The sequence below is a fragment of the Thamnophis sirtalis genome, unplaced genomic scaffold, assembly GCF_051295495.1.
Source record: "Thamnophis sirtalis isolate CommonGarterSnake01/CBP01778 unplaced genomic scaffold, rThaSir2_p1.2 scaffold_6, whole genome shotgun sequence".
NCBI lineage: Eukaryota > Metazoa > Chordata > Lepidosauria > Squamata > Natricidae > Thamnophis > Thamnophis sirtalis.
The window spans coordinates 103,665,094-103,679,543 of NW_028261386.1; the positions used below are offsets into that span (position 1 = coordinate 103,665,094).

Sequence of the window (14,450 nt, forward strand, 5' to 3'; positions counted from 1 at the left end):
GAAAAAACAAAACAAAATAAACCCAAGCCAATTCATACTTATTTAGAACGTATAGGATTTATCTTTCTTAATTATGGAATGCTAGTTAGCATATATAAGTTCCAGATGGATTCCCATTTGGACATTGGATACATGTAGAGCAGCTTAATTTTATCTCAATCTTTATACCTGTGTCACCAAATCATATTGTGGGACCCAGCATATGAGCTTCATTACCCCACAGTGTAAAGCTAGTTTGTTTGCCCCTCATGTTGCACCAAGGATAGGCAAACAAGTGCTGAACAGAATGAACTAGCAATTTAGCTATCAGGACTGCATTGTGTCTAGCAAGTGTAGATTTACCTGATATTTCCCATATGCTAAATAGCAATAGCAATAGCAGTAGACTTATATACCGCTTCATAGGCCTTTCAGGCCTCTCTAAGCGGTTTACAGAGAGTCAGCATATTGCCCCCAACAATCTGGGTCCTCATTTTACCCACCTCGGAAGGATGGAAGGCTGAGTCAACCCTGAGCCGGTGAGATTTGAACCGCTGACCTGCTGATCTAGCAGTAGCCTGCAGTGCTGCATTTAACCACTGCGCCACCTTGGCTCTAAATATATAACCCCACAGCCTATGCAGTTTGCAAGCCATGTATAAGGTTTATTAAACAAAATGAATAAGACATGCCTGTATTTCCAACACTTTATATATATTAGGACAACAGGCATACTGGTTAAGATAGTTGTGTAGCCCCTACCAATTCGTTTAGTTTTGTCTCTTTTAATATCCAGTGTTTGTTCTAATAGATGAGAATATATGTAAGTTAGGAGTTGAATTATAGAGCTATTGGTGTTTTTTAAGATTAGTTGTTTGCTTGCAAACATTTTATTGCCTGATCAGGTTACATCATCAGTGCAAGTGAGTATTTGCTCCCTGTTTATATTCAGTAGTTTGCCCTGCCAGTGTTGGTGGGGCTGTGGTTTTCTCCTTGGTACTTCCTGAATTAAGATTTTTTATTTTTGGCTTGATTGTTTGTCTAGCATTAATTCCTGCTTATCTGGGTGTAGATCACTGGAGAAGATGAGTTCTGGTCTATGGAGATTCTCAGTCATCCAAATCATAGTTGTCCCAAAGTTGTTTTTCAAGAGGCAGCTGGATTTTCTTTTTTTTTTTCTTTGAGAACATTTTGCTTCTCATCCAAGAAGCTTCTTCAGCTTTTGAAGCTTCTTAGATAAGATGCAAAACATCTTCAAAGAAAAACAATAAAGTCCAGTTGCCTCTTGAAAAAGCACTTTGGGTATGAGTTCTGGTCCTTTTGTTTCCCTTTCAGCTTTTTATTGTGTCCTGTAGAAGTCAATATATGTAGCTCAGAGTGAACTGTGGAGTTCTTGATGCTTTGGTGCATAACTTTCATTAGCCAAGTAGGTATATAGTCACAACCCCTGGTATGCCCAAATATGGGAGGGCCTGGCCTGGCTGATAAGGAGTCGAGCTCTGTAGCTCAATGGCTAACACATCTGCCTAAGAGGCAATAGAGCACAGGTTCGATTCCCAGCAAGGGTATGGCTAGCTGATGAGAGCTAAATAGCTTGAAATAGATCTATACTAGTCTCCCTTTATTTATTTATCAGCACAAATATAACATATATATATATATATATATATAAAAGCTGCTGCCTAGAGTCATTAGGCAGCCTCAATATTTTTTAAAAAAAGCATTTATTTATTAGTTTACTTATCTAAGTTACATAGCCATCCATCTTACAAAATAAGTGACCCTGGATAGCTTATAATGTGAAAACAGTCAATATATACTAAAGTTCAGTATTGTAATTGTTAGCAAATAAAACATCTAAAACTGTAAAAAAAATCTGAGCTGAAGTAAAAAGTAGATGAAGCCATGTTAACAATAGTAGAGGCACCTCACAGGTTCACCCATCCGCTGGGGTCTTCAGGACTGCTGACACAATATATTATTGAGGGACCTTTGGTAGCTGAGAAGAAATGAGGCCAAGATCATCTTACGGAGTGGGAAAAAATTTCACAATGCGGGCATCACTGCAGAGAAGAGCTGCTGTGTACAGCCTTTTAAATGTAGTTCCCTAGACAATGAAACCTATAATGTAGTTCCCTATTAGATCTGGTCAGGGCAAGCAGATGAAATCAGGGAGTGGCAGTCCCTCAAATAGGGCATTTAAAAAAATATTGGTTGTTGTATGCAACTTAGAATTAAGGAGAAATTTCCTGACAGTTAGAACAATTAATCAGTGGAACAGCTTGCCTCCAGAAGTTGTGAATGTCCCAACACTGGAAGTCTTTAAGAAGATGTTGGATAGCCATTTGTCTGAAACGGTATAGGGTTTCCTGCCTAGGCAAGGGGTTGGACTAGAAACCTCCAAGGTCCCCTTCCAACTCTGCTATTGTATTGTATTGTATTGTATTGTATTGTATTGTATTGTATTGTATTGTATTGTATTGTATTGTATTGTATTGTATTGTATTGTATTTCTCCAGAAAAGACAGGCACCGTGATGTGCAATATTTAAACCTCTCCTTTTCATAATGGTTCTTGCCAAAGATTTGCACCATTAGCTGCTATTTGTCCCCAAACATACTGCACATGGAAAACACAGTTTTTAATGTGAACTACCTTGATCTATTAATTGGGTTTCAATTATTTGTGCATGTAAAAAACTCAGGTGGAAATGTTCAGCTGTGTTTTGTCTGGGCAACAACATTACATGCCCTTTTGGTTTCTGGGGCATCTGTATTTTTCCTCCATTTAGGATAAAACAGATTTTAAAAAAATTAAAAATAAAATAACTTATACGAGCCTACTAAGCAGGAAAAGGGGAGAGGGATATTGGGAGAGACTGAAATATTTTGAACAATTGAGAACACAATGTTTTTCAGGTAAGTTGTCAACTTTCTAATATAATTATAACTTTGGTCTGTTTGTTTGCTATTTATGATCTTTGTTTTTCAACAGTTAATGAAAATAAACTAAATATTCAGCTAAGTAACATGAAAGATTAATCTTACATTGCACTCCAATGAGGGATATTGTGTTTTCTCACATTCATTCATTTCTAAGAATTGTTGCCTAATTTCATTCAAGAAAAAATGAAAGAAAGAAAGAAAGAAAGAAAGAAAGAAAGAAAGAAAGAAAGAAAGAAAGAAAGAAAGAAAGAAAGAAAGAAAGAAAGAAAGAGCCTAGCCTAGCTTGCTTCCTCCCATCATCTCCCATCAAAATCCTACATTGTGAAGATATGCAAAATGGTCCCAGGCAATTATGTAGTTACACAGAGTGGACACAAATTCCTTCTTGTCTCTTGCTGGAACTTGGCCTATGACCTCAGCCATGAAATTTAATTAACCTTTTCCCCAATCTAGGCTTGCCTAGCTACAAATGTTATTAATGGTCATAAAATTATCCAGACATAGTACTTGACTCTTGAACTTCTGCAGTGGTGACTTCCAGCAGATCCATATATAATATGCTAATGGGAAAAAGGAATGATTTTATTTTTCTCTCTCATTGTGCATGATGGATATGTAGCCATCAGTGAACTCTATCCTGATGATCCAAAAATATGGATATCCTATCTCTTGCAATATCTCTTTCACCCATTGAAACAGATGTTGAGCATATTAATCTCATACCTTCTATTCCCCCTGCTGGATCTATACAACTCAGTGCTTGTATTGTAGCATGAGCACTAATCAATCAACAGGAGGAAGCGGTTATAGAAGAGCTAAGAACTGTGTTAGAGGATTAGGTAAGAAGAAATTAAATCAGGAAATGAAGCCAAAGAATAACAAAATCACAATTTTCCTCCTATTTAAGTCCCCCTCTCTGTCCTTTGTAAGGCCCATATTTGATAACTCTCCCCTGCTGAGGCTGCTCTACATCAGATGGACAGGGAGACCAGATTTCACCCCTTCTTACTACCAATGCGGGGTGGCATGGTTTACTGCTATTTTAAGGCCAGAATAAAGGTAAAGGTTTCCCTTGCACATATGTGCTAGTCGTTCACGAGTCTAGGGAGCGGTGCTCATCTCCATTTCAAAGCTGAGGAGCCAGTGTTGTCGGAAGATATCTCTGTGGTCATGTGGCCAGCTAAATATAAATATATGACTAAACGCCAAAGGCGGACAGAACACAGTTACCTTCCCACCAAAGGTGGTCCCTATTTTTCTACTTGCATTTTTACATGCTTTCAAACTGCTAGGTGGCAGAAACTGGGACAAGTAACGGGAGCTCATAAGTAACGGTAGGTGGTACTAGGGATTCAAACCGCTGAACTGCTGACCTTTCTAATTGACAAGCTTAGCGTCTTAGCCACTGAGCCACTGGGTCCCCTCAAGGCCAGAATATACTGGTTAAGAACTGTAGAAAATTTAACAAATCGGCTTAACATGGTTTTAGAAAAACCAAAAAACTTCTAAAACATCTCCCCAAAACCAGGGAAAAGAAGCAGACAAAAAAGAAAATTCTGTCCCTAGTATTGCATGAACAACCTTCATCCAATTTCTATTATCATCTACTTACCACCCTGCAGTCCTCAAGTAACCAAACTCTTAAATACTCTAGCTCTAAATTACAGCTCTATGGTGTATTGCATAGAATAGCCAATTCCTTTCTTGATATGCTTGGCATATACTGAGCTGCTTTTCATAAAGCTGCATCACTCATCATGTTACCTTTAAAAAAACTGAGGTCCTTAGGTAGGATTTTGATGCGCTACACTAGAATAAATCAGGTATTCCAAGTTCTGAAGTTGTTTAGCCCCTATTCCTGCCCCTAGCAGACAAGTGAAAATTTTGCAGAAAGTGTATCAGAAGACAAAATACAATTAGGAAAATATACAAGAGGTACGAATCAGAAATAATTCTCTGTTAACACCAGAATCTACAACAAGCCACAATAATGTCGGGAGGCAAGACTGCCTTTATGTGGTCATGTAGAAGTTGCAGAATTTGTGCTGTGACATTATGACACATACCTCATAACTTACCTCTCTTGCTCCTCCTTGGATGCCTTAGTTGGCTATGGGATCTACGGTCCCCAGGTAATTCTATTTTTAAGCTAAACTTTTCAAATGTTTTCCAAATAAGCTCTGTACCTTGAGAATATCTTAATTATATCATGTTGGTATTGAATTTAGAATCTGCTGACTTGAAAAGGAAAGATTTTTTCTAGTCATAGTAGAAGATTTGGAGTAGAAAATTCTCATTAACAGACTGAGGAAAGAAGCCATATTTTTCATTTTCTTTAAGTCTTGCTCCACTACGTAATCCTGGAAAGGTTGGGGAGGTTTTTTGTGAGATTGAGGATATGCTATTTAGAGCCAGGAGTGGGGCAGCATCACCATATGCTTACACATGCTTAGCTATTACTTAGTGTGTTTGGACTCCCTCACCCAAGGTAAAAAAGTGTCGTGGGTAAATTCTGATCATTTTGTACAAAATGTATGGGGTTTTGTTTTGTCTTTTTGAGAATTTTTTTTATTGTTTTAGTTAAACAAAAACACACACATTACATCTTGTAGAAAGCGTATCGATTGGTTACAAATATATTCCGTGCGTTTCTTCCACAATCCTTACATATACTTCATTCAAATCGAGTTGTACATTTTAAGTCAAGAAAGAAAAATTATGTATTTTACTATCCCTGTACCACAATTCTCATTTAATTACCATTATTTAAACATGTTTTTATCTAGGGTCATTTATATTTAAAGACACAATCACCTACTGGCATTCATTTGAGTTTAGATAGATCTGCAATAACATTACACCTTTATGACATATTCTAAAACAAATTCAGTTAAGTAAGATATCTAAGCATTCCCACCCACCCCCCATAGTACACCTGTATGTATCATTAAATATTATCCATTAACATTTCTTTGTTATTATTGTAGTTGACTAAAAATTATTTACTGTTTATCTCACCTCTCTTCTCCACGGGCCCACACAATATTATACCTTTATAGCCATCTTTAAAGAATGATTTATTAATAGGATTTATAGGTCTTTTCCCTCAATCCCAAATTAGTTAATTACATGTTAAGAAAATAAACATTGAACATCTAAGACAATCTAAGAGATGTTAACATTTCTACTTAGCAATCACCAAAAGTATACATTAGCATTTCTATGGCCCGGTTATTTATCCTAACTAAGGTTATCACAAAACGTATGTTTTAGATTTATCTGTTAATATTTAAAGCCGGGATGCCCAACCTTGGCAACTGTAAGACTTGTGGACTTCAACTCTGATGCTGGCTGGGGAATTCTGGAAGTTGAAGTCCAGATATCTTCAGGTTGCCAAGGCTGGGCACCCTTGCTTTGAAGAATATGAATTCAATGCATATGATTAACATTGTGTGTGTGAAATACATGCGTAGCATACAGAGTGTGATGTAGTCCCTCCCTACATGTATATTTAGGGACTGGGACATGTTCTTCTTACAGCACAGAATATGAAACAATGTAACAATATCAAGGTTTTTGTATTTGATTAGATCTTAACTGATGAGCAATAAGTTTAAAAAGTTAACTTTTTAATGTTATGTGTTATGTGTGTGTGTTTCCTGGTTAACAAGCTCATTAGCTTCTTTTTTAAAAAAAATTCTATTTCCATTTTATCCTAAATATGTTGGTGGGGAGAGAAATATATTCTTCTGTAGAAAGCAACAAAATTTTCCAAGGCAAAAGGACATTACGATTCTAGAAAATAAAATGTTTTTCTCCCAGGGTATATTAAGTTGCGAAAAATGTGTGTCCTGCAATAAAGTTATTTCTCAAGTTATCAACATTTGTTTTAGGATTACACTATACAATACACTTTACCAAATTAAAAAAAACAGAGTGTGTAAGTTGTTATACAGTTCTTCTGAATGGATGCACTTCCAGGCAACAGGAAAAGAGAGAGAGAGAGCGATGAGTATAGATAGATATAGGTATAACACTGCCAACATTTCAGAATGTTGTTAAGATATATGAGTGCCAAAAATATGCCCATCTTCCAAAATGTAAATGAAAACAAAGAGTAGATCAGTGTGGAACCTTCTGAGAAGAGAACAAGTACATAATTTAGTGGGGGGTTTGCTAGTTTATAAGTCAGCAGACAAATTGTATATTCGCTATTCAATTCCTTCCATGGAAATAGACATAAATATCTTGCCTTATGAATAGAACTAGGTGAACCATCCAAAAATTCATTATAAATTAATTATTTATTGTTAATACCATTAATTATTATTGCTATCTTAAATCTATCCACTGCAGGATAAAGGTCTCTTTGTTGTAGGCAATAAACCATAATCTACGAGGCTGGTCTGGTGTGGATTGAGAGAGAAATGAATGAGCACACACGTATAGACACACACATAGCACAATCTCCACTCTAACTTTAATGCTATGTGGCCCATTCCCATTTATACAGAATTCTGATTGAACATTTATACAATTTCAGAGTTACTAATGCAAAGTACTTTTTTCTCCTTTTCTCCTCTCCTTTTCTCCTCCCTTCCCCAACCCCCAATTGTAGACTGCAACCTATTTGCCCTATTGAAGGCCGATTTGGACTCCATGGGCAGGATGAAATCCCACTCAGAGCTCTACAGTTTAAGCGTGGATTATTGCATGACTTCCGAAAGGGTAATGCCAGCAAAGAGCAAATTCGACTTCACAGTTTGGTCCAGCAAATCCCCAAGGCCATAATAATTGGAGTGAGGAAAGGAGGAACCCGAGCCCTACTAGAAATGCTCAATCTTCATCCAGCAGTGGTCAAAGCCTCTCAAGAAATACACTTCTTTGACAATGATGAGAACTATGCCAAGGGCATTGAGTGGTATAGGAAAAAAATGCCATTTTCATATCCTCATCAAATAACCATTGAGAAAAGCCCCGCATACTTTATCACAGAGGAAGTCCCTGAAAGGATTTATAAAATGAACTCATCCATCAAATTACTGATTATTGTCAGGGAACCCACAACAAGAGCTATTTCTGATTACACTCAGGTGCTGGAGGGAAAGGAAAGGAAGAATAAAACCTACTACAAATTTGAAAAGTTGGCCATTGATCCTAACACCTGTGAGGTGAACACTAAATACAAGGCAGTAAGAACCAGCATCTACACCAAGCATCTGGAGAGATGGTTAAAATACTTTCCCATAGAGCAGTTTCATATTGTGGATGGTGATCGTCTCATTACAGAACCGCTGCCAGAACTCCAGCTGGTAGAAAAGTTCTTAAATCTTCCTCCAAGGATAAGTCAATATAATTTGTATTTCAATGCCACCAGAGGGTTTTACTGCTTGCGATTTAACATTGTCTTTAACAAGTGCCTGGCAGGAAGCAAAGGACGCATTCATCCAGAGGTAGATGCCTCTGTCATTACCAAATTGCGCAAATTCTTTCACCCTTTCAATCAGAAATTTTACCAGATCACAGGGAGGACATTTAACTGGCCCTAAGATAAACTTCCTACAACACTGTGTGTTGCACCTGGAGATATGCAACCGTATCTCAATTAGAGTATATTAAAAAAAATATGCACTTTTCATACTCTCAATTATCAAGGTAATCTTTTTTTTTCATGCGTACTTGTACATATGCAGTGTGTGACCAAATATAAGATGGGATCAATTTTTCTACAGAACAGTGCATAACGTCAAATTTAAACTCTCTGCATAATTGCATCATTTTATGCTGTACAATTAAATGAAAAAAAAATGTCATTTAAAGAAATTAACTCAGCTACTCAGTTCAAAGGGTCAGCACTCTTATTTGCTCCATAAAAATTAATATTAAAGGTATCTGGAGAAAGGCAGAATATTGCTTTAAAATTCATTGTAATTTTAATTCACTGCAATTAGAATTCATTTTTGAAAAATCCGCAATGCAATATTGTATTTCTAAATATTGTTTAGAAATATTATATTTCTATTATAACATATCTCTAAAAGATTATTGGCCCTTTAAAGAGAATACGTTTATGTGGCAGGCTTATAATAGCTTATCACTGCTCCCCAGGAAACCTCTATTTTGGTAACAATAAGGGGCCTATAACATTTTTATGAATAATTATTACTGCTTCCATGAATTGGGGTGGGGCAATTATGCCGATTAAATGGATGAAAAGCCAATATAAGTTTGCTATGTGATTATACCCTATACAATGCTAAGTTCTTTTGAAAAATCTTTTCCTAGTGTTGAAAAGAAACTTTCTCATCCAGTCAACATAGTTTCAAATTTCCTGTGGTGAGTTTGCACTATTGTTTTTAATTGTATGAATCATCTTGGCACTTAGAGCATGTCAATCATGTGTCAAAATGGAAGTCTTTTTTCTCCCTTCTATGCTTATATGTTGACAAAGATTTGATGTACATATTGTATATTGTTTGTAAATACTGGTTTCACACTAAGTAATTCTATTTTGTAAACTAAATATGGCTATTTAATTTATTGTGAAAATTAAATTTATTGTGGTATTTAAAATGGAATGGATTAAAATTGCTATATGTGCAATTTGCTTTTTGTATTTCTTCAGTGGATGTTTGATGATCCTATGATGGCTCATTATCTCAAACAGCAAGCTTTTCATTGGAAACCATTCACAAGTTCAGCTGGGAGTCAAGGTCTGAGTAATTTGATTGAGTAATATTCAAAGATATGCAAAATCACCATTGAGTTGGTAATCCATAACAACTACATTGTTGTCAGGTGTATTTTTAGCTGTGTCTGTAAAAAGAAGACTGTGTACTATGCAAAAAGATCAAGCAAGTATCATTCGTTCTGCAGCTGTAAGACCATGGAAGGCTACCAAAAATGTTTTTCAAATGTTATTATTCCAATAATAAGATGATGGTGCTTATATGGGCATTTTCTGCTTCCATGACTCATATCCCTAGGTACATATGGATGCTTAAAGTTAAGACAATTTATTATAACAATTTTAAAAAACTGGATTTTCATAAGAGCATTGCCTGGAATGAATTGGGAAACTCATACTTACTGAAGCTTGCGGTTTCAGCATCAAATCACATTCATTGCAATTCTTTAAGGTTTTTCATTGATTTCACTAGAAAACTTAAGTTAAGATAGACTTACAAAGGAGTAAAGATGAATAAGGATAAAGAATCACTGGGACATAGAGTCTGTGGTTTTAAAAAAAGGCTTATTTGGGTTTTTTTGTGTCTATGGGAATGAAGAAAGAGACGAATTGGATGCACTTAAAGGAATGTAAATGTCACTGGGTAATGGTTGAAAAGAAATAGGAACCCTAATTGGGGGGAAAAACCCAGTCTTTTGCATTTGTGTGTATGCCTCACAAGTACATAAGCTGTGTAAAAATTACTTCCAAAAGTAATTTGTAACTATTGCATAGAAGTGGAAAATAACACTTCAAGAATACTTCAGCTGTTAGGTTTGCTTTAGATTATCATATCTGTGTTCATAACATAAAAAAGCAAATAATATAAAATCAAATCAAGTTTACTTTAACTGATTTGTAAAGTGTAAGGTATTTCAGAGAAAGAAATTGGTAATTTTCTACTTGTATATATGTATGTAACTGATCTCTAGGTGGTGAGAAACTAATGGAAGTTATTCTTTTAACCTAAAATTAGATGTAAAGTACATGTTAAAATACATTTTAATTCAAATTAATCAACTCAGTTAATGAACTGAATAATCATCTCAGTTAATTCACAGAGAATCGCAGGCAACTAAGGATTGTTAAGAGGGAACTGCCAGAGGAGCTGATGTGATTCCAATCTTCAAGAGAAGGGAAAAAAGTAGATCCAGGAATCCACGGACAAATCAGCTTAACATCAGTATCTTGGAAAATCCTGAAAAAGAAAATCAAGCAGCAGATTTGTGAGCATCTAAGAAATGACCAGAAGCCAGTATGGATGTGTTAAAAACAGACCACATTAGGCAAACTTTATTGCCTTCTTTCAGAGAAATGCTGTGAATATAGTTTATTTGGACTTTAACACAGCATTTGCTAAAGTAGACTATAGCCTACTTCTTGGTGACTTGGAACAAAGTGGGATAGAAAGTACTGCCACCAGATTGATACTCAGTTGACCAACTACATTCAATGTGTAGTCCTTAATGGACCTATATCTATTGGAAGGAACTGTGCAGTGGGATAACTTAAGGTTCTAAGTCCAAGTGCTCTTCAAAATCTTCATAAATTATTTAGATGAGGGGATAGAAGGGACACTAATCAGATTTGCAGACAACACCAAACAGATGGGAATTGCCAATACTTTGGAAGATTAGACTCATGGTACAGAAGGATCTTGACAGATTTGAGCATTGGGCCCTTTTTTACACTGATGAGAAAAGCAAGATGTTAGACAGGAAAAACCAAATGCACAGGTACAGGATAGATAGTACCTGTCTCAAAGCAATATCTCTGAGAGGGATCTAGGTGTTCTAGTGCAGGGGTCTCCAACCTTGGCAACTTGAAGACTTGTGGACTTCAACTCCCAGAATTCCTCAGCCAGCAAAGCTTGAAGTCCAAGCTTGAAGTCCAAAAGTCTTGAAGTTGCCACGGTTGGAGACCCCTGTTCTAGTGGACCACCAGTTAAGTATAAGTCAGTCATGTGCTGCAGCTGCAAAAAACAACAACAACCAATGCAGTCCTAGGCTAAATCAACAAAAGGATAGCACCAAGATCACAAGAGAAATACTGCTCTATATTGCACAAGTGAGGTGATACTTGAAATATTGCATCCAGTTCTTCTTGCCACAATACAAAAAAGATGGTGAGACAGTGCAGAGAAGAACAAAAAATGTGATAAGGAGTCTGGAGGCTAAATCATGTGATGAATGGTTAAGGGAACTAGACATGTCTAATGAAGAGAAGAATTAAGAGTGACATAATAGATGTCTTCAAGTACTTGAGAGGCTATCAGGGAGGAGGACAATTGATTTGTTCTAGGGCAGAACAAGAAGTAATGGGTGGAAACTTATTAAAGGGAGATCCAATCTGGAACTAAAGAGGAATTTCCTGACAGTAAGAACAATTAATCAATGGAACAGCTTGCCTCCATCGCTGGAAGTGGGTGTTCCATCGCTGGAGGTCTTCAAGAAAAGATTGGGCAGCCATTTGTCTGGCGTACAACAAGGTCTCCTGCCTTGGACAGGGGGGTGGACTGCACGATCTGCAAGGTCCCTTCCCCCACTAGGATTCTATGATTTAAATTGTTTGCTGTTCTTCTCTAATTAGGCTTCAATTTTTATAATTGCATACGGTTTCAGTGGGCTTTTGATATGTCTTTATGTCTATTAAAAAGTCTAATTCTTGGTTAACATCTGCTTCATTCAGCAACCATTCAAACTTATGACAGTACTGAAAATGTAGATTTATGACCTTTTCTTGATGTTATGGCCATTGCAGCACCTCCATGGTCATGTGTCCACAATTTGGATGCTTTCAACTGGTGCATATTTACAAGGCTCCCAGGACCACCATTTGAGAACTTCACAGCTGGCTTCTGACAAGCAAAATCAATGGGGAAGCCAGCAAAAATTGCAAGTCATGGTGATGTGACATTGCACCTAATGACCATTCAGTGGTTCACTTAATGATTAACTGACATTATAGGACAGGTGTGGTCATGGTCATGTGAAGTGCCACTTAATGACCACATACACTTAGCAACAGAGTTGACAGTCCCAATTGCACTGGTTAAGCAAGGCTTACCTGTATTTTGTTAAAAAAAAAAAAGAGAGATAAGTAGAAAATAGTTTTAGGCACACAAAGAGATATATTTCAGTAGATATAAAGTTTCTTTTAGCATTCCTACTTCCTACCTCATCAATTATTCCCTCCCCCAAAAGAAAAAAATATTATACAAGGTGATGATGCTTACAAAAGAAAACAGATTGGTTTTTCTTATTGTACATGATAAATTTACCAGCACTAAATAAAAATAGGTCCAGAAATCTATTGTAGGTGTTCTGTGACTTACAACAGTTCATTTTGTGATAATTCAAAGTTACAACAGCACTGAAAAGTGACTTATGACTACTTTTCACATTTACAACAGTTGCAGCATCTCAATGGTCACGTGATCAAAATTCAGATGTTTGGCAACTGACTCATATTTATGATAATTGCAATGTCCCAGAGTCCTGTGATCACCTTTTGCAAACTTCTGACCAGCAAAGTCAATGAGGAGGCACGATTCACTTAACAACTGTGTTGCTACCTTAACAACTGCCATGATTCTCTTAACAACTGTGGCAAGGAAGGTCATAAAATGGGTCAAAACTCATTTAACAAATGTCTCACTTAGCAACAGAAATTTTCAGCTCAGTTGTGGTCGTAAGTCAAGGACTACTTGCATATTAATTATATTTAATTACATTAATTATATTGCATTATATTATATTGTATTATATTCATTATATTGTATTATAATAAATTATATATCTTGTATTATATTATATGTATTATCACACATACAAACCCACCCAATTAAAAGTTGCTATGTCTATTAAAATAGAACAATGTAACTAAACAGCTGATTCTTTACAAAGTATAGACTAACCTTTCTTAATGAACAGATGCAATTATCACCTCTTTTTTTCTCATAACCTCATGTTTCCAGAAAAAAAACCAGCCATAGGAATGCATTGACTTGCTTAATGACACCTCCATTCACTTTATGACCATGGCAATCACTTAACAACCACCACAAAAAAGGTCGTAAAATCAGGTCGGTCACATGGATGCCTTAATTAGCAACTATCATATTTTAATGGAAAGTCCAGGTTGCCATCAGGTCAAGGACTGCCTCTATACAAATGATTCTATAGAACTCAGAAGGAGGGGTGCAAGAATTCATCTAACATGAATATATTTGCCGTCTGTTATAGGTGTAAAAAGGGACACGGTGGCTCAGTGGCTAAGACGTTGAGCTTGTCAATCAGAAAAGTCAACAGTTTGGCAGTTCGAATCCCTAGTGCCACATAATGGAGTGAGCTCCCGTTACTTGTCCCAGCTTCTGCCAACCTAGCAGTTCGAAAGCGTGTAAAAATGCAAGTAGAAACATAGGGACCACCTTTGGTGGAAGGTAACAGCATTCCGTGCGCCTTCGGCATTTAGTCATGCCAGCCACAACCACAGATATGTCTTTGGACAGTGCTGGCTATTTGGCTTTGAAACAGAGATGAGCACCACCCCCTAGAGTCAAGAACGACTAGCACATATGTGTGAGGGGAACTTTACCTTTATAGGTGTAAAAATCACTCCAGGTAAGACTACCTAAATGCAAACATTTGAATCAGGACACATGATCAATAGGTTTATATCTAGGTTTTTTTTCCAGCATCTTGAGATCATGCCATCTATACTACTGTAGATGCCCAAGTTTTCTGAATGAATATTGAATGAAAAAGCATAGGGCATAATCACATAATGTCTTTTGCCTG

The 14,450-nt window shown here is 36.6% G+C and overlaps 1 protein-coding gene across 5 annotated transcripts in view; it reads left to right on the forward strand.

Moving 5' to 3' along the window:
* The window catches only part of HS3ST5 (heparan sulfate-glucosamine 3-sulfotransferase 5), a 201,814-nt gene extending 192,287 nt beyond the window's left edge, over positions 1 to 9,527 (forward strand). For all 5 annotated transcript variants that reach the window (XM_087718621.1, XM_014056137.2, XM_014056138.2 and 2 more), the window contains one exon: positions 7,543 to 9,527. In XM_087718621.1, coding sequence (XP_087574747.1) covers positions 7,543 to 8,473 — 931 coding nt within the window. In that variant the 3' untranslated portion in view covers positions 8,474 to 9,527. The remainder of the gene's footprint in view (positions 1 to 7,542) is intronic.
* The last annotated feature ends 4,923 nt before the right edge of the window (positions 9,528 to 14,450 follow it).